We start from the raw sequence: 22,500 nt of genomic DNA, 5'->3' as shown, positions 1-22,500 counted from the left end.
GTATTCTTCTGTCGTTTGTGTGTGTGTGTGTGTGTGTGTGTGTGTGTGTGTGTGTATATAAGGATCATATATCAATGAGTGTGTGGATTGTGGAGGTTTATAATTCACATAAAGTGTTTGAGCTACAATATAGAACTACTTGTCATTAGCAAGATACTTTTATTGCTGTGGGCTATTTATAATACAGTGTATGACAGCATGTACAGTGTATGACAGCATGTATTTATAATACAGTGTATGACAGCATGTATTTATAATACAGTGTATGATAGCATGTATTTATAATAGTGTATGACAGCATGTATTTACAATACAGTGTCCGACAGCATGTATTTATAATACAGTGTCTGACAGCATGTATTTATAATACAGTGTATGACAGCATGTATTTATAATACAGTGTCTGACAGCATGTATTTATAATACAGTGTATGACAGCATGTATTTATAATACAGCGTATGACAGCATGTATTCATAATACAGTGTTTGACAGCATGTATTTATAATAGTGTATGACAGCATGTATTTATAATAAATACATGTATGACAGCATGTATTTACAATACAGTGTCTGACAGCATGTATTTACAATACAGTGTATGACAGCATGTATTTATAATACAGTGTATGACAGCATGTATTTATGATACAGTGTCTGACAGCATGTATTTATAATACAGTGTATGACAGCATGTATTTATAATAGTAGTGTCTGACAGCATGTATTTATAATACAGTGTCTGACAGCATGTATTTATAATAGTGTCTGACAGCATGTGTATATAATAAATACATGTATGACAGCATGTATTTACAATAGTGTCTGACAGCATGTATTTACAATACAGTGTATGGCAGCATGCATTTATAATAGTGTATGACAGCATGTATTTATAATAATGTATGACAGCACGTATTTATAATAGTGTATGACAGCATGTATTTATAATAGTAAATGACAGCATGTATTTATAATAGTGTATGACAGCATGTATATATAATACATACATGTATGACAGCATGTATTTACAATACAGTGTCTGACAGCATGTATTTATAATACAGTGTCTGACAGCATGTATTGGGGTTAAAGATTAGCTATTTTATTAATGCAAGAACCATAAATGATGCACACTTCATATTTCACATTTATGGGAAAAATGAAACCTTCTATTATCAATTATTGAGATTCCAAGTGAGTCATTCAAACATTTCTTCAAACTTGTGACAGCATCTTCACACATATTAAGGCCTGTGTGTGTGTGTGTGTAGTCAAGGGTGTGTGTTTTATGAAGTAGGATAGTACATCAATTTATCCCACTGATATAACATCATTCTTACCTGAACACATTTTCAGGGTGTGGTCTCTCACATGTCTGTGGACATGGGTGTGGTCTCTCACATGGGTGTGGTCTCTCACATGTCTATGGACGTGGTCTCTCACATGTCTGTGGACATGGGTGTTCTGTGGACATGGGTGTGGTCTCTCACATGGGTGTGGTCTCTCACATGGGTGTGGTCTCTCACATGGGTGTGGTCTCTCACATGGGTGTGGTCTCTCACATGGGTGTGGTCTCTCACATGGGTGTGGTCTCTCACATGTCTATGGACGTGGTCTCTCACATGTCTGTGGACATGGGTGTGGTCTCTCACATGGGTGTGGTCTCTCACATGGGTGTGGTCTCTCACATGGGTGTGGTCTCTCACATGTCTATGTGTGGTCTCTCACATGTCTGTGGACATGGGTGTGGTCTCTCACATGGGTGTGGTCTCTCACATGGGTGTGGTCTCTCACATGGGTGTGGTCTCTCACATGTCTATGGTGGTCTCTCACATGTCTGTGGACATGGGTGTGGTCTCTCACATGGGTGTGGTCTCTCACATGGGTGTGGTCTCTCACATGGGTGTGGTCTCTCACATGGGTGTGGTCTCTCACCTGTCTGTGGACATGGATGTGGTCTCTCACATGGGTGTGGTCTCTCACATGGGTGTGGTCTCTCACATGGGTGTGGTCTCTCACATGGGTGTGGTTTCTCACATGGGTGTGGTCTCCGGCTGGTGGAGCTGACTGCTAGGATGACATTTAGTTTATTTTACACACTCACTTTAAAATGACATGGTCAATTGGTTATTGCATATTAATTACTCAATAAGGACTTATTTTTCTTTGGGATTCTTTAAAACAAGCTCTACTTTGTTTCCCTAAAGGCTGTTTGATCACACTAGACAATGGGAAGGTGGTCCTGTGTTCCTAGTCGTAGGAAGTAGGGGTGCTGAGGGGGTTGTAGAACCCCCTGGTAAATCACTATTTATTATATAGTAATTGTATTTTTATAATTTCACCAAATTATTGCACCAGGCCTTTATTATTCCAGTACAGTGGAGAAACCCCCTCCCTCCCTCCATGGCAAAACATCTTCCCGCGGCCATGCTAATAGTTACCTCTCAGTCTCCCTTCATACTGCATTATTACCAGGTAAATGCTGCTTCACCCCACAGTGACACACTTCAAGTGTGGTTGCACCTGCAAGTACCCAAAACAAAAAGCCTTGGAAAGGTTACATCTGTGGTTCCCAACCTTTTTCAGTTACTGTTCCACCAACTGAATTCTGCTCTGCCTGGAGTACACCTGGAGTACCCCCTCATGTGCATTTTACCAGTAGGCCTACGGTCTCACTAGTCATCTCAAGTAGCCCGTGTGGAAAGGCTTAGTACCCCCAAGAGTCCTAGTACCCCCAAGAGTCCTAGTACCCCCAAGAGTCCTAGTACCCCCAAGAGTCCTAGTACCCCCAAGAGTCCTAGTACCCCCAAGAGTCCTAGTACCCCCAAGAGTCCTAGTACCCCCAAGAGTCCTAGTACCCCCAAGAGTCCTGGTACCCCCAAGAGTCCTAGTACCCCCGGTTGGAAACCACTTGTTTACATGATGATCTTGACACACTCCAAAAAGCAGCGGTCTAATGCATCTCAGTGCTAACAGCGTCACTACAGACACCCTGATTCGAATCCAAGCTGTATCACAACCGGCCGTGATTGAGAGTGCCATAGGGCGGGACACAATTGGCCCAGCATCGTCCCGGTTTGGCCGGTGTAGGCCGTCATTGTAAATAAGAATTTGTTCTTAACTGACTTGCCTAGTTAAATAAAATAAAAAATGTTACATGATGATCTTGGATTGAGCTAAAACTCTGGATAGTTGACAAGAGTTTCACCTCAGCAGTAGCAGCAGCAGGTCCAATATGTCCGCTTCAGTACAATATTTACATGATGACATACCGAAGAAGACCTACTGGATTACAGCAGACAGGAGACCTACTGGATTACAGCAGACAGGAGACCTACTGGATTACAGCAGACAGGAGACCTACTGGATTACAGATGGCAGACAGGAGACCTACTGGATTACAACGGACAGGAGACCTACTGGATTACAGCAGACAGACAGGAGACCTACTGGATAACAGCAGACAGGAGACCTACTGGATTACAGATGGCAGACAGGAGACCTACTGGATAACAGCAGACAGGAGACCTACTGGATTACAGATGGCAGACAGGAGACCTACTGGATTACAGATGGCAGACAGGAGACCTACTGGATTACAACAGACAGGAGACCTACTGGATTACAAGAGACAGGAGACCTACTGGATTACAGATGGCAGACAGGAGACCTACTGGATAACAGCAGACAGGAGACCTACTGGATTACAGATGGCAGACAGGAGACCTACTGGATAACAGCAGACAGGAGACCTACTGGATTACAGATGGCAGACAGGAGACCTACTGGATTACAACAGACAGGAGACCTACTGGATTACAACAGACAGGAGACCTACTGGATTACAACAGACAGGAGACATACTGGATTACAGCAGACAGGAGACCTACTGGATTACAGCAGACAGGAGACCTACTGGATTACAGATGGCAGGATACCTACTGGATTACAGCAGACAGGAAACCTACTGGATTACAGCAGACAGGAGACCTACTGGATTACAGATGGCAGACAGGAGACCTACTGGATTACAGATGGCAGACAGGAGACCTACTGGATTACAGCGAGCAGACAGGAGACCTACTGGGTTACAGCGAGCAGACAGGAGACCTACTGGGTTACAGTGGGCAGACAGGAGGCCTACTGGATTACAGCGGGCAGACAGGAGACCTACTGGATTACAGCGGGCAGACAGGAGACCTACTGGATTACAGCGGGCAGACAGAAGACCTACTGGGTTACAGTGGGCAGACAGGAGGCCTACTGGGTTACAGTGGGCAGACAGGAGGCCTACTGGGTTACAGTGGGCAGACAGGCAGGCAGGTCTTTCTAGTAAAAGAGGTTGACATCTCAATGAGACACAGATTCCTGGTCACAGAAAGGACACAGCATGAATAATGAATCTCTCTCTAGCTCTAGTGTGCTGCTACACACACACACACACACACACACACACACACACACACACACACACACACACACGCTCTAGTCTCACAGTAGCTACAGTTTGCATGGCAGGTTTATTAGGATCATTACACTGCTGTTATTTTAGAGTTAGACTAGACATAACAGCTGGTTAACTGGTATTTTAGAGTTAGACTAGACATAGCAGCTAGTTAACTGTTATTTTAGAGTTAGACTAGACATAACAGCTGGTTAACTGTCTTGAAGAGATTCCTACGGTATCATCATGTGTTCTCACATCTGTCTTGGTGTAAGGTGGTCCTCAAAACAGGGTTGGGGTCAAAGGAGCCACTTAAGCAATAAGGCACCTTGGGGGTTTGTGGTATATGGCCAATATACCACAGCTAAGGGCTGTTCTTAGGCACAACACAACGCAGAGTGCCTGGACACAGCCCTTAGCCGTGGTACATTGCCCATAGCGGTGTGTCTGTTCACACTGCTATGCTTTATCTTGGCCAGGTTGCAGTTGCAAATGGGAACTTGTTCTCAACTAAGGTGAAGGTGAAAGGTGAAATAAAGAAATAAATTTAAAAAATATACCACAAATCCCGAGGTGCCTTATTGATATTATAAACTGGTTACCAACGTAATTAGAGCAGTAAAAATAAATGTTTTGTCATACCCGTGGTATACGGTCTGATATACCACGACTGTCAGCCAATCAGCATTCAGGCCTGGAACCATCCAGGTTATAATTTAGAACATAGCCTATAGGCTACACTAGTCTAGAGTATTAGTAGAGTACTAGTGCAACGTGAACACTCCATCTACAGTATAGTCACTATGGAAACCATTCAGTCATTCACTCTGGCCTGGTCTTTTAATAACAATGACATGAATAAACATAGAATTGATAGAATGTTTAAAAATAGAATTGGTGAGAGGATCAGTCTCTTCCTGGAAATGCCTGCTGGGATTATTGTCCACTTCATAGTGATGTAAAGGACTAGTACTGGTGTGTTATGTATTTATATACAGGATGTACATGTAAAGTGCAGACTACAAGGCCTGCTTGTGGAACATGTCTTTCCACCTCGATGTGACGACCTGGTTACAAGGGGGGGAAATTGGCTAGTATCATGTTATAGGAGGCGTGGCTATGACATCATGCATATACACTGAGACACACCTTCAAGTCAAGGATGGTGTTCCGTTACTTAGCCTAAATGCCGGTGAGATAACACCATTATATAGCCAGGGTGTGCCAACAGAAGATTTTGTTACATGCACAACCAGGTTAATCAACATACTATGGAAGGGGCCTCCCGAGTGGCGCAGGGGTCTAAGGCGTCACTACAGATCCGGGTTCGATCTCGGGCTGTGTCGCAGCCGGCCGCGACCGGCTCCAAGATCCAAGAGGCGGCGCATCATTTGGCCCAGCGTCGTCCTGGTTAGGGGAGGGTTTGGCCCAGCGTCGTCCTGGTTAGGGGAGGGTTTGGCCCAGCGTCGTCCTGGTTAGGGGAGGGTTTGGCCCAGCGTCGTCCTGGTTAGGGGAGGGTTTGGCCCAGCGTCGTCCTGGTTAGGGGAGGGTTTGGGTTAGGGGAGGGTTTGGCCAGCGTCGTCGGTTAGGGAGGGTTTGGCCTGGTTAGGGGAGGGTTTGGCCCAGCGTCGTCCTGGTTAGGGGAGGGTTTGGCCCAGCGTCGTCCTGGTTAGGGGAGGGTTTGGCCCAGCGTCGGGTTAGGGGAGGGTTTGGCCCAGCGTCGTCCGGGTTAGGGAGGGAGGGTTTGGCCCAGCGTCGTCCTGGTTAGGGAGGGTTTGGCCCAGCGTCGTCCTGGTTAGGGGAGGGTTTGGGCGTTTTAGGGGAGGGTTTGGCCCAGCGTCGTCCGGGGGAGGGTTAGGGGGTTAGGGAGGGTTTGGCCCAGCGTCGTCCGGGTTAGGGGAGGGTTTGGCCCAGCGTTTGGCCCAGCGTCCGGGGTTAGGGGAGGGTTTGGCCCAGCGTCGTCCGGGTTAGGGGAGGGTTTGGCCCAGCGTCGTCCGGGTTAGGGGCCCAGCGTCGTCCGGGTTAGGGGGTTTGGCCCAGCGTCGTCCGGGTTAGGGGAGGGTTTGGGGGAGGGTTTGGCCCAGCGTCGTCCGGGTTAGGGGAGGGTTTGGCCCAGCGTCGTCCTGGTTAGGGGAGGGTTTGGCCCAGCGTCGTCCGGGTTTTGGCCCAGCGGGGTTAGGGAGGGTTTGGCCCAGCGTCGTCCGGGTTAGGGGAGGGTTTGGCCCAGCGTCGTCCGGGTTAGGGGAGGGTTTGGCCTGCCGGGATGTCCTTATACCATCGTGCACTTAGCGACTTCTGTGGTGGCGTGGGCGTATGCACGCTGACATGGTTGCCAGTTGGACGGTGTTTCCTCCATCACATTGGTAGCAACCTTTTGCCTTGATGGCAGCTTTGCACACTCTTGGCATTCTCTCAACCAGCTTCATGAGATAGCCACCTGGAATGAATTTCAATTAACAGGTGTGATTTGTTAAAAGTTCATTTGTGGAATTTCTTTACTTTTTAATGTGTTTGAGCCAGTCAGTTGTGTTGTTACAAGGTAGGGGTGGTATACAGAAGAGAGCCTTATTTGGTAAAAGACCAAGTCCATGTTATGGAAAGAACAGCTCAAGTAAGCAAAGAGAAACGACAGTCCATCATTACTTTAAGACATGAAGAACTTTGAAAGTTTCCTCAGGTGCAGTCGCAAAAACCGAGTGATGGAGTGCTGCATCAGATGACCTGGCCTCCACAACCACCCGACCTCAACCCGAATTGAGATGGTTTGGGATGAGTTGGACCGCAGAGTGAAGGGAAAGCATCCCAACGAGTGCTCAGCATATGTGGGAACTCCTTCAAAACTGTTAGAAAAGCATTCCAGATGAAACTGGTTGAGAGAATGCCAAGAGTGTGCAACGCTGTCATCAAGGCAAAGGGTGGCTACTTAGAAGAATCTCATATATAATAATAATATATTTTGATTTGTTTAATATGTGTCCCAAATGACACCCTATTCCCTCTTGGTCAAAAGGAGTGCGCAATAAAGGGTCATTTGGGACGTAACATTGACTTGACTTCTTGTCTAAGCCTTCTGACGCATCACGTCTCCACACACTTCCTCATACACTCTCTTACCCACTCCTGCTCTATTTTGGTCACACACATTTCTCCAATCTGCTTTGAGCTGGCAGCAGTGGTGAGGAGTAGGTGGGATGATGGGAGATATAGGAGAAGGAGAAAGAGGAATGGAGAGGTGGAGGAGGAGGTCACGTGGAGAAGGAGGTGGAAGAGAGGAGAGGAGGAAGAGAGGTGGAGGAGGAGGTCATGTGGAGGAGATAGAAGAGAGGAGAGGTGGAGGAGGAGGTCACGTGGAGAAGGAGGTGGAAGAGAGGAGAGGTGGAGGAGGAGGTGGAGGAAGAGAGGAGAGGTGGAAAAGACGAGAGGAGAGGAGGAAGAGAGGTGGAGGAGGAGGTCACGTGGAGAAGGAGGTGGAAGAGAGGAGAGGAGGAAGAGAGGTGGAGGAAGAGAGGAGAGGTGGAAAAGACGAGAGGAGAGGAGGAAGAGAGGTGGAGGAGGAGGTCATGTGGAGGAGGTAGAAGAGAGGAGAGGAGGAGAGGAGAGGTGGAGGAGGAGATCATGTGGAGAAGGAGGTGGAAGAGAGGAGAGGAGGAAGAGGAGAGGTGGAGGAGGAGGTAATGTGGAGAAGGAGGTGCAAGAGTGGAGAGGAGAAGAGGACGAAGAGAGGAAAGGAGGAAGAGGGGAGAGGTGGAGGAGGAGGAGGTAATGTGGAGAAGGAGGTGGAAGAGAGGAAAGGAGGAAGAGAGGAGAGGTGGAGGAGGAGGTAATGTGGAGAAGGAGGTGGAAGAGAGGAAAGGAGGAAGAGGGGAGAGGTGGAGGAGGAGGAGGTAATGTGGAGAAGGAGGTGGAAGAGAGGAAAGGAGGAAGAGAGGAGAGGTGGAGGAGGAGGTAATGTGGAGAAGGAGGTGGAAGAGAGGAAAGGAGGAAGAGAGGACAGGTGGAGGAGAGGAGAGAGGTAGTACTGTAACTAGTAGCTAACACTTTGGCTAGACTAAGTGATTTGACACAGAGTCACTGTAAAAGCAGGTGGAATTATATAACAGCTAGCCAGTTTAACTGCCGCCACACACACACACACACACACACACACACACACACACACACACACACACACACACACACACACACACACACACACACACTCCAGTGGAGCCAGCAGCGGCTGTCCTCGTTGCCAAGGTGAGAGAGGGTCATGCTGTGAGTTTTAGTCTGAGTGGTGTTTGGAATGCAGGAACCATCACCCACTGTCTTTACTGTCTTCCCTGGTCCCTTTACCCTGCTTCACCCTGCTTCACCCCACAGGACCATCACTGTCTTCCCTGGTCCCTTTACCCTGCTTCACCCTGCTTCACCCCACAGGACCATCACTGTCTTCCCTGGTCCCTTTACCCTGCTTCACCTCACAGGACCCATCACTGTCTTCCCTGGTCCCTTCACACTGCTTCACCCTACAGGACCCATCACTGTCTTCCCTGGTCCCTTTACCCTGCTTCACCCTGCTTCACCCTACAGGACCCATCACTGTCTTCCCTGGTCCCTTTACCCTGCTTCACCATGCTTCACCTCACAGGACCCATCACTGTCTTCCCTGGTCCCTTTACCCTGCTTCACCCTGCTTCACCCCATAGGACCCATCACTGTCTTCCCTGGTCCCTTCACCCTGCTTCACCTCACAGGACCCATCACTGTCTTCCCTGGTCCCTTTACCCTGCTTCACCCCACAGGACCATCACTGTCTTCCCTAGTCCCTTTATCCTGCTTCACCCCACAGGACCATCACTGTCTTCCCTGGTCCCTTTACCCTGCTTCACCCCACATACACATCACTGTCTTCCCTGGTCCCTGTACCCTGCTTCACCCTGCTTCACCCTACAGGACCCATCACTGTCTTCCCTGGTCCCTTCACCGTGCTTCACCCCACAGGACCATCACTGTCTTCCCTGGTCCCTTTACCCTGCTTCACCCTGCTTCACCCCACAGGACCATCACTGTCTTCCCTGGTCCCTTTACCCTGCTTCACCCTGCTTCACCCCACAGGACCATCACTGTCTTCCCTGGTCCCTTTACCCTGCTTCACCTTGCTTCACCCCACAGGACCATCACTGTCTTCCCTGGTCCCTTTACCCTGCTTCACCTTGCTTCACCCCACACACACAATCAGTGTGTACACGGCGTCACATGTGATATAACCCCTTTGTGTACTCTTTGCAGTCAACACGTCCCTTGCGCTGTGTGTGTGTGTGTGTGTGTGTGTGTGTGTGTGTGTGTGTGTGTGTGTGTGTGTGTGTGTGTGTGTGTGTGTGTGTATATTCAGGCCCATGGACAGATAGGGCTCTACCTGAGCAGAGCATATGCCCCTTTGCCCTTCCAATCTCCAAAGTGTCCTTTTGGGTGGTGGTAGAAATTCACACACTGATATTTGTTTGTTGTATACATGTTGTTGTTGTTGTTCTGAGCTCACTGCCTGTAAGTCGTCGTGGTAACTGTAGCATATGGTAGGATTATTCTAGTGAATAGGACTGAAGCCTTTGAGGCTAAGGGATTTTTATTTGTGTCATTTAATTTGCCTTTAAGATGTGTCCCTCTATTGCTTCTATGGAACTAAATGATCAAAGTCATAATTGCTTAACGAGCTGTTGCAGGAAAACTTTTTTGGACCCCAAAATATCTGTGCACGGGCCAGGTTGTATTGACCTCTGTATTCTCCTGACCTCTCCTTCAGCCACCAGACACAGACAACATGCTGGGACCATCCCAAGATGGCCGACCTCTACCAGTCTCTGGGTAAGAGGGCCACATACAGTGGACCAACAGACAGATTCAACCTTTGTCAAGTAGGACCTATTTCAGATGCACTTGATTAGGTTTGCCCTGTATAGGGTTGCAAAATTCAGTGAACTTTCAATAAATTCCCTGTTTTCCAAAAACATCCCGGTTGGTTTTCCTGCTTATTCCCTTCTGATTCCGGGAATACTCCAACCAGGATTTCGGGAAAACCAGAGAATTTATTGAAAGTTTCCGGAATTTTGCAACCCTAGCTCTTTACAAGTGTATTGTACCAAAAGTGTGAGCGAGCGACATCAAGTCCAGTAGCAGGACCAATGGCTGATTCTGGATGGAGATACACTGTGTTTAGTTTTACTGTCTCTCCATGCGTCTCTGCAGCCGACCTGAACAACGTGCGTTTCTCAGCCTACCGGACAGCCATGAAGCTGAGACGCCTGCAGAAAGCTCTGTGTCGTAAGTCCAACCCTCTCACAGTGTCACCGCCCTCCATCCCTCCCTCATCTCAACCTCTCCTCTCCTCTCTCCCCTCCCTCATCTCAACTCCCTCCCTCATCTCCTCCACTCCTCTCTCCATCATCTCATCCTCTCCTCTCTCCCCTCCCTCATCCTCTCCCCTCCCTCATCCTCTCCCCTCCCTCATCTCAACTCCCTCCCTCATCTCCTCCACTCCTCTCTCCTCCTCCATCATCTCATCCTCTCCTCTCTCCCCTCCCTCATCCTCTCCTCCATCTCTCCCTCATCTCCTCTCTCCTCCATCCCTCCCTCATCTCATCCTCTCCTCTCTCCCCTCCCTCATCTCAACTCCCTCCCTCCTCTCCTCTCCAGTGGACCTCCTGGGTATGCCCGCAGCGTGTGAGGTCTTTGAGCAGCATGGCCTGAAGCAGAATGAGCATCTGATGGACATCATGCAGGTGATGACGTGTCTGACCAGCCTCTATGAGAAACTGGACCAGCAGCATGGGAACCTGGTCAATGTCCCGCTGTGTGTCGACATGTGTCTCAACTGGCTGCTCAATGTTTATGACACGTACGTATAGTACACACACAACACTCACGACACGTCCCTAACGACACGTACTTAACGACACGTCCCTAACGACACGTCCCTAACGACACGTACCTAACGACACAACGCGTACTTAACGACATGTCCCTATCGACACGTCCATAACGACATGTCCCTATCGACACGTACTTAAAACTTCTTAAGGTTGCAATCCCGTTAACGGGATCGATATGACAACAGCCAGTGAAAGTGCAGGGCGCCAAATTCAAAACAACAGAAATCTCATAATTAACATTTCTCAAATATACATGTATCTTACACCGTTTTAAAGGTCATCTTGTTGTTGATCGCACCACAGTGTCCGATTTCACATAGGCTTTACAGCAAAAGCACTACAAACGATTATGTTAGGTCACAAAAAAGCACAAAGTCACAAAAAGCACAAATAGAGATAAAATGAATCACTAACCTTTGATGATCTTCATCAGATGACACGCATAGGACTTCATGTTACACAATACATGTATGTTTTGTTTGATAAAGTTCATATTTATATAAAAAAATCTCAGTATACATTGGCGTGTTACGTTCACTAGTTCCAAAAACATCCGGTGATATTGCAGAGAGCCATTTTACATTTTTTTTTACATTCATTTTATAGAAATACTCATTAGAAATGTCGGCTCCACAACACGGTAGAAGCCTCATTCAAATTTCTAAAGACTGTTGACATCTAGTGGTGCAACTTGATCAATATCCCACTGTGTATTCAATAGGGGCTGGTTTGAAAATCGACCAACCTCAGATTTCCCACTTCCTGTTTGGATTTCTTCTCAGGTTTTTGCCTGCCATATAAGTTCAGTTATACTCATAGACATCATTCAAACAGTTTTAGAAACTTCAGAGTGTTTTCTATCCAATACTAATAATACTATGCATATATTAGCAACTGGGACTGAGGAGCAGTCCGTTTACTCTGGGCACCTTTCATCCAAGCTACTCAATACTGCCCCTGCAGCCATAAGAAGTTTTAACGACACGTCCCTATCGACACGTCCCTATCGACACGTCCCTAACGACACGTCCCTATCGACACGTCCCTATCGACACGTCCCTAACGACACGTCCCTAACGACACGTAGTTAACGACACGTCCCCTAACCCTAATCGACACGTCCCTAACGACACGTAGTTAACGACACGTCCCCTATCGACACGTCCCTAATGACACGTCCCTATCGACACGTCCCTATCGACACGTCCCCTAACGACACGCCCCTATCGACACGTCCCTATCGACACGTCCCTAACGACGTCCCTATCGACACGTCCCTACGACACGTCCCTAACGACACGTCCCTATCGACACGTCCCTATCGACACGTCCCTAACGACACGTCCCTATCGACACGTCCCTATCGACACGTCCCTATCGACACGTAGTTAACGACACGTCCCTATCGACACGTCCCTAACGACACGTCCCTATCGACACGTAGTTATTGACACGTCCCTATCGACACGTCCCTATCGACACGTCCCTATCGACACGACACGTCCCTATCGACACGTCCCTATCGACACGTCCCTATCGACACGTCCCTAACGACACGTCCCTATCGACACGTCCCTATCGACACGTCCCTATCGACACGTCCCCTAACGACACGTCCCTATCGACACGTATTTGTTATCGACACGTCCCTATCGACACGACGACACGTAGTTAACGACACGTCCCTATCGACACGTCCCTATCGACGTCACCTGGAAGACGTCCCTATCGACACGTCCCTAACGACACGTCCCTATCGACACGTCCTAACGACACGTCCCTATCGACACGTCCCTATCGACACGTCCCTAACGACACGTCCCTATTGACACGTCCCTATCGACACGTCCCTATCGACACGTAGTTATTGACACGTCCCTATCGACACGTCCCTATCGACACGTAGTTATTGACACGTCCCTATCGACACGTCCCTATCGACACGTCCCCTATTGACACGTCCCTATCGACACGTCCCTATCGACACGTAGTTATCGACACGTTATCGACACGTCCCTATCGACACGTCCCCTAAGACACGTCCCTATCGACACGTCCCCTAACGACACGTCCCTATCGACACGTCCCTTCTGACACGTCCCTACGACACGTCCCTAACGACACGTCCCTAACGACACGACACGTCCCTAACGACACGTCCCTATCGACACGTCCCTATTGACACGTCCCTATCGACACGTCCCTAACGACACGTCCCTAGTTATTGACACGTCCCTATCGACACGTCCCTTCTTGACCCCCTAACGACACGTAGTTATTGACACGTCCCCTAACGACACGTCCCTATCGACACGTCCCTATCGACACGTCCCTATCGACACGTCCCCTATCGACACGTCCCTATCGACACCCTATCGACACGTCCCTAACGACACGTCCCCTATCGACACGTAGTTATTGACACGTCCCCTAACGACACGTCCCCCTATCGACACGTCCCTATCGACACGTAGTTATTGACACGTCCCCTAACGACACATCCCTAACGACACGTAGTTATTGACACGTCCCTATCGACACGTCCCTATACGACACGTCCCGACACGTGATTGACACGTCCCCTATCTGACACGTCCCTAACGACACGTTGATCTGACACGTTTATTTATCCCTAATTGATTAATCGGTTTATGACAGTCCCTAGGAAGAAGTCCCTAACGAAAATCCCTATCGACACTGTCCTTCAAAACTAACGACACATCCTATCTCACTCTGTAAAGACACGTCCCTGGACACGTTACCCTAACGATACGTCCCTATCGACACGTCCCTACTATCGACACGAGTTGTTGACACGTCCTTTATATTACACGTCCCCTAGAGGACACGTCCCTAACGACACGTAGTTAACTATATAGACACGTCCCTAGTCGACACGTGACTGACCTCATGATTACCTCAGTATCTGATTGATTGATCTGATTTATTTATATGATTGATTGGTTTCACAGAGGAAGAAGTGGAAAAATCAGAACTCTGTCCTTCAAAACCGGCATCATCTCACTCTGCAAAGCACACCTGGAAGACAAATACAGATGTAAGTAGTGACTGATCTTTATATTACCTCACCTGGAAGACAAATACAGATGTAAGTAGTGACTGACCTTTATATTACCTCACCTGGAAGACAAATACAGATGTAAGTAGTGACTGATCTTTATATTACCTCACCTGGAAGACAAATACAGATGTAAGTAGTGACTGATCTTTATATTACCTCACCTGGAAGACAAATACAGATGTAAGTAGTGACTGACCTTTATATTACCTCACCTGGAAGACAAATACAGATGTAAGTAGTGACTGACCTTTATATTACCTCACCTGGAAGACAAATACAGATGTAAGTAGTGACTGACCTTTATATTACCTCACCTGGAAGACAAATACAGATGTAAGTAGTGACTGATCTTTATATTACCTCACCTGGAAGACAAATACAGATGTAAGTAGTGACTGACCTTTATATTACCTCACCTGGAAGACAAATACAGATGTAAGTAGTGACTGATCTTTATATTACCTCACCTGGAGGACAAATACAGATGTAAGTAGTGACTGACCTTTATATTACCTCACCTGGAGGACAAATACAGATGTAAGTAGTGACTGATCTTTATATTACCTCACCTGGAAGACAAATACAGATGTAAGTAGTGACTGACCTTTATATTACCTCACCTGGAAGACAAATACAGATGTAAGTAGTGACTGATCTTTATATTACCTCACCTGGAAGACAAATACAGATGTAAGTAGTGACTGATCTTTATATTACCTCACCTGGAGACAAATACAGATGTAAGTAGTGACTGATAACTTTATATTACCTCACCTGGAAGACAAATACAGATGTAAGTAGTGACTGACCTTTATATTACCTCACCTGGAGGACAAATACAGACAAATACAGATGTAAGTAGTGACTGACCTTTATATTACCTCACCTGGAGGACAAATACAGATGTAAGTAGTGACTGATCTTTATATTACCTCACCTGGAAGACAAATACAGATGTAAGTAGTGACTGACCTTTATATTACCTCACCTGGAAGACAAATACAGATGTAAGTAGTGACTGATCTTTATATTACCTCACCTGGAGGACAAATACAGATGTAAGTAGTGACTGACCTACCTCACCTGACAGTATCCATGTGGTCTAGTCTGTTAGTATAACTAGTATATAGAGACAGTATCCATGTGGTCTAGTCTGTTAGTCTGTTAGTATAACTAGTATATAGAGACAGTATCCTTGTGGTCTAGTATGTTAGTATAACTAGTATATAGAGACAGTATCCTTGTGGTCTAGTCTGTTAGTCTGTTAGTATAACTAGTATATAGAGACAGTATCCTTGTGGTCTAGTCTGTTAGTCTGTTAGTATAACTAGTATATAGAGACAGTATCCTTGTGGTCTAGTCTGTTAGTATAACTAGTATATAGAGACAGTATCCTTGTGGTCTAGTCTGTTAGTATAACTAGTATAACTAGTATATAGAGACAGTATCCATGTGGTCTAGTCTGTTAGTATAACTAGTATATAGAGACAGTATCCATGTGGTCTAGTCTGTTAGTCTGTTAGTAAATAACTAGTATATAGAGACAGTATCCTTGTGGTCTAGTCTGTTAGTATAACTAGTATAAGACAGTATCCAGTGGTCTAGTCTGTTAGTATAACTAGTATATAGAGACAGTATCCATGTGGTCTAGTCTAGTTATAGTATCTGTTAGTAGTAACTAGTATATAGAGACAGTATCCATGTGGTCTAGTCTGTTAGTATAACTAGTATATAGAGACAGTATCCATGTGGTCTAGTGGTATAACTAGTATAACTAGTATATAGAGACAGTTAGTCTGTTAGTATAACTAGTATAACTAGTAGACAGTATCCATGTGGTCTAGTCTGTTAGTATAACTAGTATATAGAGACAGTATCCATAGAGACAGTATCCATGTGGTCTAGTCTAGTTAGTATAGTCTGTAGTATAACTAGTATATAGAGACAGTATCCATGTGGTCTAGTCTGTTAGTATAACTAGTATATAGAGACAGTATCCATGTGGTCTAGTCTGTTAGTATAACTAGTATAACTAGTATATAGAGACAGTATCCTTGTGGTCTAGTCTGTTAGTCTGTTAGTATAACTAGTATATAGAGACAGTATCCATGTGGTCTAGTCTGTTAGTATAACTAGTATAACTAGTATATAGAGACAGTATCCATGTGGTCTAGTCTGTTAGTATAACTAGTATAACTAGTATATAGAGACAGTATCCTTGTGGTCTAGTCTGTTAGTCTGTTAGTATAACTAGTATATAGAGACAGTATCCATGTGGTCTAGTCTGTTAGTCTGTTAGTATAACTAGTATATAGAGACAGTATCCATGTGGTCTAGTCTGTTAGTCTGTTAGTATAACTAGTATATAGAGACAGTATCCATGTGGTCTAGTATGTTAGTATAACTAGTATATAGAGACAGTATCCATGTGGTCTAGTCTGTTAGTCTGTTAGTATAACTAGTATATAGAGACAGTATCCATGTGGTCTAGTCTGTTAGTATAACTAGTATAACTAGTATATAGAGACAGTATCCATGTGGTCTAGTCTGTTAGTATGTATCTCTTGACTTGGGTATTTACCTCTCTCCATTGCTCCCCCCACCACCAGTCCTGTTCCGCCAGGTAGCCAGTGCAACAGGGTTCTGTGACCAGCGGAGGCTGGGTCTTCTCCTCCATGATTCCATCCAGATCCCCCGTCAGCTGGGAGAAGTGGCCTCCTTCGGGGGCTCCAACATCGAGCCCAGCGTCCGCAGCTGCTTCCAGTTTGTATGTGAAGCTAGTAGCTGTGGTCCTCGCTATGCACACACACACACGGACGCACATACACACATGCACTCACTCACGCACACATGCTTACACACACACACACATACACACATACAAACAACGTACATATAACATACAGGCGTATAAACTACCTCACATTCCATACTACTGTGCTAAGCACATTCTGCAGATCACATGGTAACCATACTGTGCACTGTGGGAAAATGTCTGACAAAGTGTCTCTTTAGGTGGAGAGAGAGTCATTTGTGGTTAATCAGTAGATCTATACATTGTACTCTGAAAATACCATACAAACAAATATTATAATAAAAAAATAGGAATAAAGAAGGACATCAGACAGGACTGCTGGGAAGATCTGAGTTGGAATCATCTTTCTAGATTATCCACAGCAGCCAATTTAGCCAAAGTACATCTGTTAGCCTGCTAGCTATGTTAGCCTGCTAGCTATGTTAGCCAAAGAACATATGTTAGCCTGCTAGCTATGTTAGCCAAAGAACACATGTTAGCCTGCTAGCTATGTTAGCCAAAGAACATATGTTAGCCTGCTAGCTATGTTAGCCAAATAACACATGTTAGCCTGCTAGCTATGTTAGCCAAAGAACATATGTTAGCCTGCTAGCTAGGTTAGCCAAAGAACACATGTTAGCCTGCTAGCTAGGTTAGCCAAAGTACATATTTTTTAGCCTGATATCTATGTTAGCCAAAGTATGTATGTTAGCCTGCTAGCTATAGCCTAATGAAACAACATATTGAATGTGTTAGCCAGAGTATATATGTTAGCCTGGTGGCTATGTTAGGCAACGTACACCTGTTAGCCTGGTAGCTATAGTGAATCACCATACTGAATGTGTTAGCCAAAGTACATCTGTTAGCCTGCTAGCAATAGTGAATCACTATACTGAATGTGTTAGCCACAGTAAATCTATAATACTTCCGGCACCGACAGAGATGGCCGCCTCGCTTCGCGTTCCTAGGAAACTATGCAGTTTTTTGTTTTTTTACGTGTTATTTCTTACATTAGTACCCCAGGTCATCTTAGGTTTCATTACATACAGTCGAGAAGAACTACTGAATATAAGATCAGCGTCAACTCACCATCAGTACGACCAAGAATATGTTTTTCGCGACGCGGATCCTGTGTTCTGCCTTACAAACAGGACAACGGAGTGGATTCCATGCAGCGACCCAAAAAAACGACTCCGAAAAAGAGGGAACGAGGCGGTCTTCTGGTCAGACTCCGGAGACGGGCACATCGTGCACCACTCCCTAGCATTCTTCTTGCCAATGTCCAGTCTCTTGACAACAAGGTTGATGAAATCCGAGCAAGGGTAGCATTCCAGAGGGACATCAGAGACTGTAACGTTCTTTGCTTCACGGAAACATGGCTCACTGGAGAGACGGTATCCGAGGCGGTGCAGCCAGCGGGTTTCTCCACGCATCGCGCCGACAGAAACAAACATCTTTCTGGTAAGAAGAGGGGCGGGGGCGTATGCCTTATGACTAACGTGACATGGTGTGATGAAAGAAACATACAGGAACTCAAATCCTTCTGTTCACCTGATTTAGAATTCCTCACAATCAAATGTAGACCGCATTATCTACCAAGAGAATTATCTTCGATTATAATCACAGCCGTATATATCCCCCCCCCAAGCAGACACATCGATGGCTCTGAACTAACTTTATTTAACTCTCTGCAAACTGGAAACGATTTATCCGGAGGCTGCATTCATTGTAGCTGGGGATTTTAACAAGGCTAATCTGAAAACAAGACTCCCTAAATTTTATCAGCATATCGATTGCGCAACCAGGGGTGGAAAGACCTTGGATCATTGTTACTCTAACTTCCGCAATGCATATAAGGCCCTGCCCCGCCCTCCTTTCGGAAAAGCTGACCACGACTCCATTTTGTTGATCCCTGCCTACAGACAGAAACTAAAACAAGAGGCTCCCACGCTGAGGTCTGTCCAACGCTGGTCCGACCAAGCTGACTCCACACTCCAAGACTGCTTCCATCACGTGGACTGGGAGATGTTTCGTATTGCGTCAGATAACAATATTGACGAATACGCTGATTCGGTGTGCGAGTTCATTAGAACGTGCGTTGAAGATGTCGTTCCCATAGCAACGATTAAAACATTCCCTAACCAGAAACCGTGGATTGATGGCAGCATTCGTGTGAAACTGAAAGCGCGAACCACTGCTTTTAATCAGGGCAAGGTGTCTGGTAACATGACTGAATACAAACAGTGCAGCTATTCCCTCCGCAAGGCTATCAAACAAGCTAAGCGTCAGTACAGAGACAAAGTAGAATCTCAATTCAACGGCTCAGACACAAGAGGCATGTGGCAGGGTCTACAGTCAATCACGGACTACAGGAAGAAATCCAGCCCAGTCACGGACCAGGATGTCTTGCTCCCAGGCAGACTAAATAACTTTTTGCCCGCTTTGAGGACAATACAGTGCCACTGACACGGCCTGCAATGAAAACATGCGGTCTCTCCTTCACTGCAGCCGAGGTGAGTAAGACATTTAAACGTGTTAACCCTCGCAAGGCTGCAGGCCCAGACGGCATCCCCAGCCGCGCCCTCAGAGCATGCGCAGACCAGCTGGCCGGTGTGTTTACGGACATATTCAATCAATCCCTATACCAGTCTGCCGTTCCCACATGCTTCAAGAGGGCCACCATTGTTCCTGTTCCCAAGAAAGCTAAGGTAACTGAGCTAAACGACTACCGCCCGTAGCACTCACATCCGTCATCATGAAGTGCTTTGAGAGACTAGTCAAGGACCATATCACCTCCACCCTACCTGACACCCTAGACCCACTCCAATTTGCTTACCGCCCAAATAGGTCCACAGACGATGCAATCTCAACCACATTGCACACTGCCCTAACCCATCTGGACAAGAGGAATACCTATGTGAGAATGCTGTTCATCGACTACAGCTCGGCATTCAACACCATAGTACCCTCCAAGCTCGTCATCAAGCTCGAGACCCTGGGTCTCGACCCCGCCCTGTGCAACTGGGTACTGGACTTCCTGACGGGCCGCCCCCAGGTGGTGAGGGTAGGCAACAACATCTCCTCCCCGCTGATCCTCAACACTGGGGCCCCACAAGGGTGTGTTCTGAGCCCTCTCCTGTACTCCCTGTTCACCCACGACTGCGTGGCCACGCACGCCTCCAACTCAATCATCAAGTTTGCGGACGACACAACAGTGGTAGGCTTGATTACCAACAACGACGAGACGGCCTACAGGGAGGAGGTGAGGGCCCTCGGAGTGTGGTGTCAGGAAAATAACCTCACACTCAACGTCAACAAAACTAAGGAGATGATTGTGGACTTCAGGAAACAGCAGAGGGAACACCCCCCTATCCACATCGATGGAACAGTAGTGGAGAGGGTAGCAAGTTTTAAGTTCCTCTGCATACACATCACAGACAAACTGAATTGATCCACTCACACAGACAGCATCGTGAAGAAGGCGCAGCAGCGCCTCTTCAACCTCAGGAGGCTGAAGAAATTCGGCTTGTCACCAAAAGCACTCACAAACTTCTACAGATGCACAATCGAGAGCATCCTGGCGGGCTGTATCACCGCCTGGTACGGCAACTGCTCCGCCCTCAACCGTAAGGCTCTCCAGAGGGTAGTGAGGTCTGCACAACGCATCACCGGGGGCAAACTACCTGCCCTCCAGGACACCTACACCACCCGATGTTACAGGAAGGCCATAAAGATCATCAAGGACATCAACCACCCGAGCCACTGCCTGTTCACCCCGCTATCATCCAGAAGGCGAGGTCAGTACAGGTGCATCAAAGCTGGGACCGAGAGACTGAAAAACAGCTTCTATCTCAAGGCCATCAGACTGTTAAACAGCCACCACTAACATTGAGTGGCTGCTGCCAACACACTGACAATGACACTGACTCAACTCCAGCCACTTTAATAATGGGAATTGATGGGAAATGATGTAAATATATAAACAATGCTACCTTATATAATGTTACTTACCCTACATTATTTATCTCATATGCATACGTATATACTGTACTCTATATCATCGACTGCATCCTTATGTAATACATGTATCACTAGCCACTTTAACTATGCCACTTTGTTTACATACTCACCTCATATGTATATACTGTACTCGATATCAGCTACTGTATCTTGCCTATGCTGCTCTGTACCATCACTCATTCATATATCCTTATGTACATATTCTTTATCCCCTTACACTGTGTATAAGACAGTAGTTTTGGAATTGTTAGTTAGATTACTTGTTGGTTATTACTGCATTGTCGGAACTAGAAGCACAAGCATTTCGCTACACTCGCATTAACATCTGCTAACCATGTGTATGTGACAAATAGAATTTGATTTGATTTGATTTATTACTCTATGGTGATCTGTAATCTGTGGTCCATCTGTCAGTCAGTGGAAATAACTTCTCTACAGTCATCACTGCGTCGGTACCCAGCAGTAAATATGTCCATGAGACAATATGTAGAGTGGAATGGAAAACCCCTGCTTTACAATCCAGGAGAAAACAGTAGCCTGAGAGTTTGTAGTTCAGTATTATTTTAAACTTGTTTGTTCCAGAGTAATATAACACTTTATACATAACTTATACATATTTAGACTGTAAATACCACTGGTTTGTCCTGTTAGTCAAACCTTCCCTCTTGCTGACCGTAGCTCTTACATAATTGGTTGTATGTGTGTTAAACTATTTCTAACAGGCCAATAACAAGCCAGAGCTGGAGGCTGCTATGTTCCTGATTGGTTATGTATTGTACTTCCTGTCTAACAGGCCAATAACAAGCCAGAGCTGGAAGCTGCTATGTTCCTGATTGGTTATGTATTGTACTTCCTGTCTAACAGGCCAATAACAAGCCAGAGCTGGAGGCTGCTATGTTCCTGATTGGTTATGTATTGTACTTCCTGTCTAACAGGCCAATAACAAGCCAGAGCTGGAAGCTGCTATGTTCCTGATTGGTTATGTATTGTACTTCCTGTCTAACAGGCCAATAACAAGCCAGAGCTGGAAGCTGCTATGTTCCTGATTGGTTATGTATTGTACTTCCTGTCTAACAGGCCAATAACAAGCCAGAGCTGGAGGCTGCTATGTTCCTGATTGGTTATGTATTGTACTTCCTGTCTAACAGGCCAATAACAAGCCAGAGCTGGAAGCTGCTATGTTCCTGGACTGGATGCGTCTGGAGCCTCAGTCGATGGTGTGGCTGCCTGTTTTACACCGTGTGGCGGCTGCT

At 46.4% G+C, this 22,500-nt stretch overlaps 1 protein-coding gene across 15 annotated transcripts in view; it reads left to right on the top strand.

Moving 5' to 3' along the window:
- dmd (dystrophin) overlaps positions 1-22,500 on the top strand; it is a 175,162-nt gene that overhangs the window by 133,521 nt on the left and 19,141 nt on the right. For 14 of the 15 annotated variants that reach the window (XM_042317889.1, XM_042317888.1, XM_042317890.1 and 11 more), the window contains 6 exons: positions 10,226-10,287; positions 10,669-10,743; positions 11,116-11,317; positions 14,324-14,409; positions 17,043-17,200; positions 22,396-22,500. The exon at positions 22,396-22,500 is cut by the window's right edge and continues 62 nt beyond it. In XM_042317889.1, the coding sequence (XP_042173823.1) occupies positions 10,226-10,287; positions 10,669-10,743; positions 11,116-11,317; positions 14,324-14,409; positions 17,043-17,200; positions 22,396-22,500 (688 nt within the window). The other variant, XM_042317892.1, reaches the window with a different exon arrangement.

This window comes from Oncorhynchus tshawytscha, unplaced genomic scaffold (assembly GCF_018296145.1).
Source record: "Oncorhynchus tshawytscha isolate Ot180627B unplaced genomic scaffold, Otsh_v2.0 Un_scaffold_2906_pilon_pilon, whole genome shotgun sequence".
Lineage (NCBI taxonomy): Eukaryota > Metazoa > Chordata > Actinopteri > Salmoniformes > Salmonidae > Oncorhynchus > Oncorhynchus tshawytscha.
This window is presented reverse-complemented; position numbering and strand designations above follow the sequence as displayed.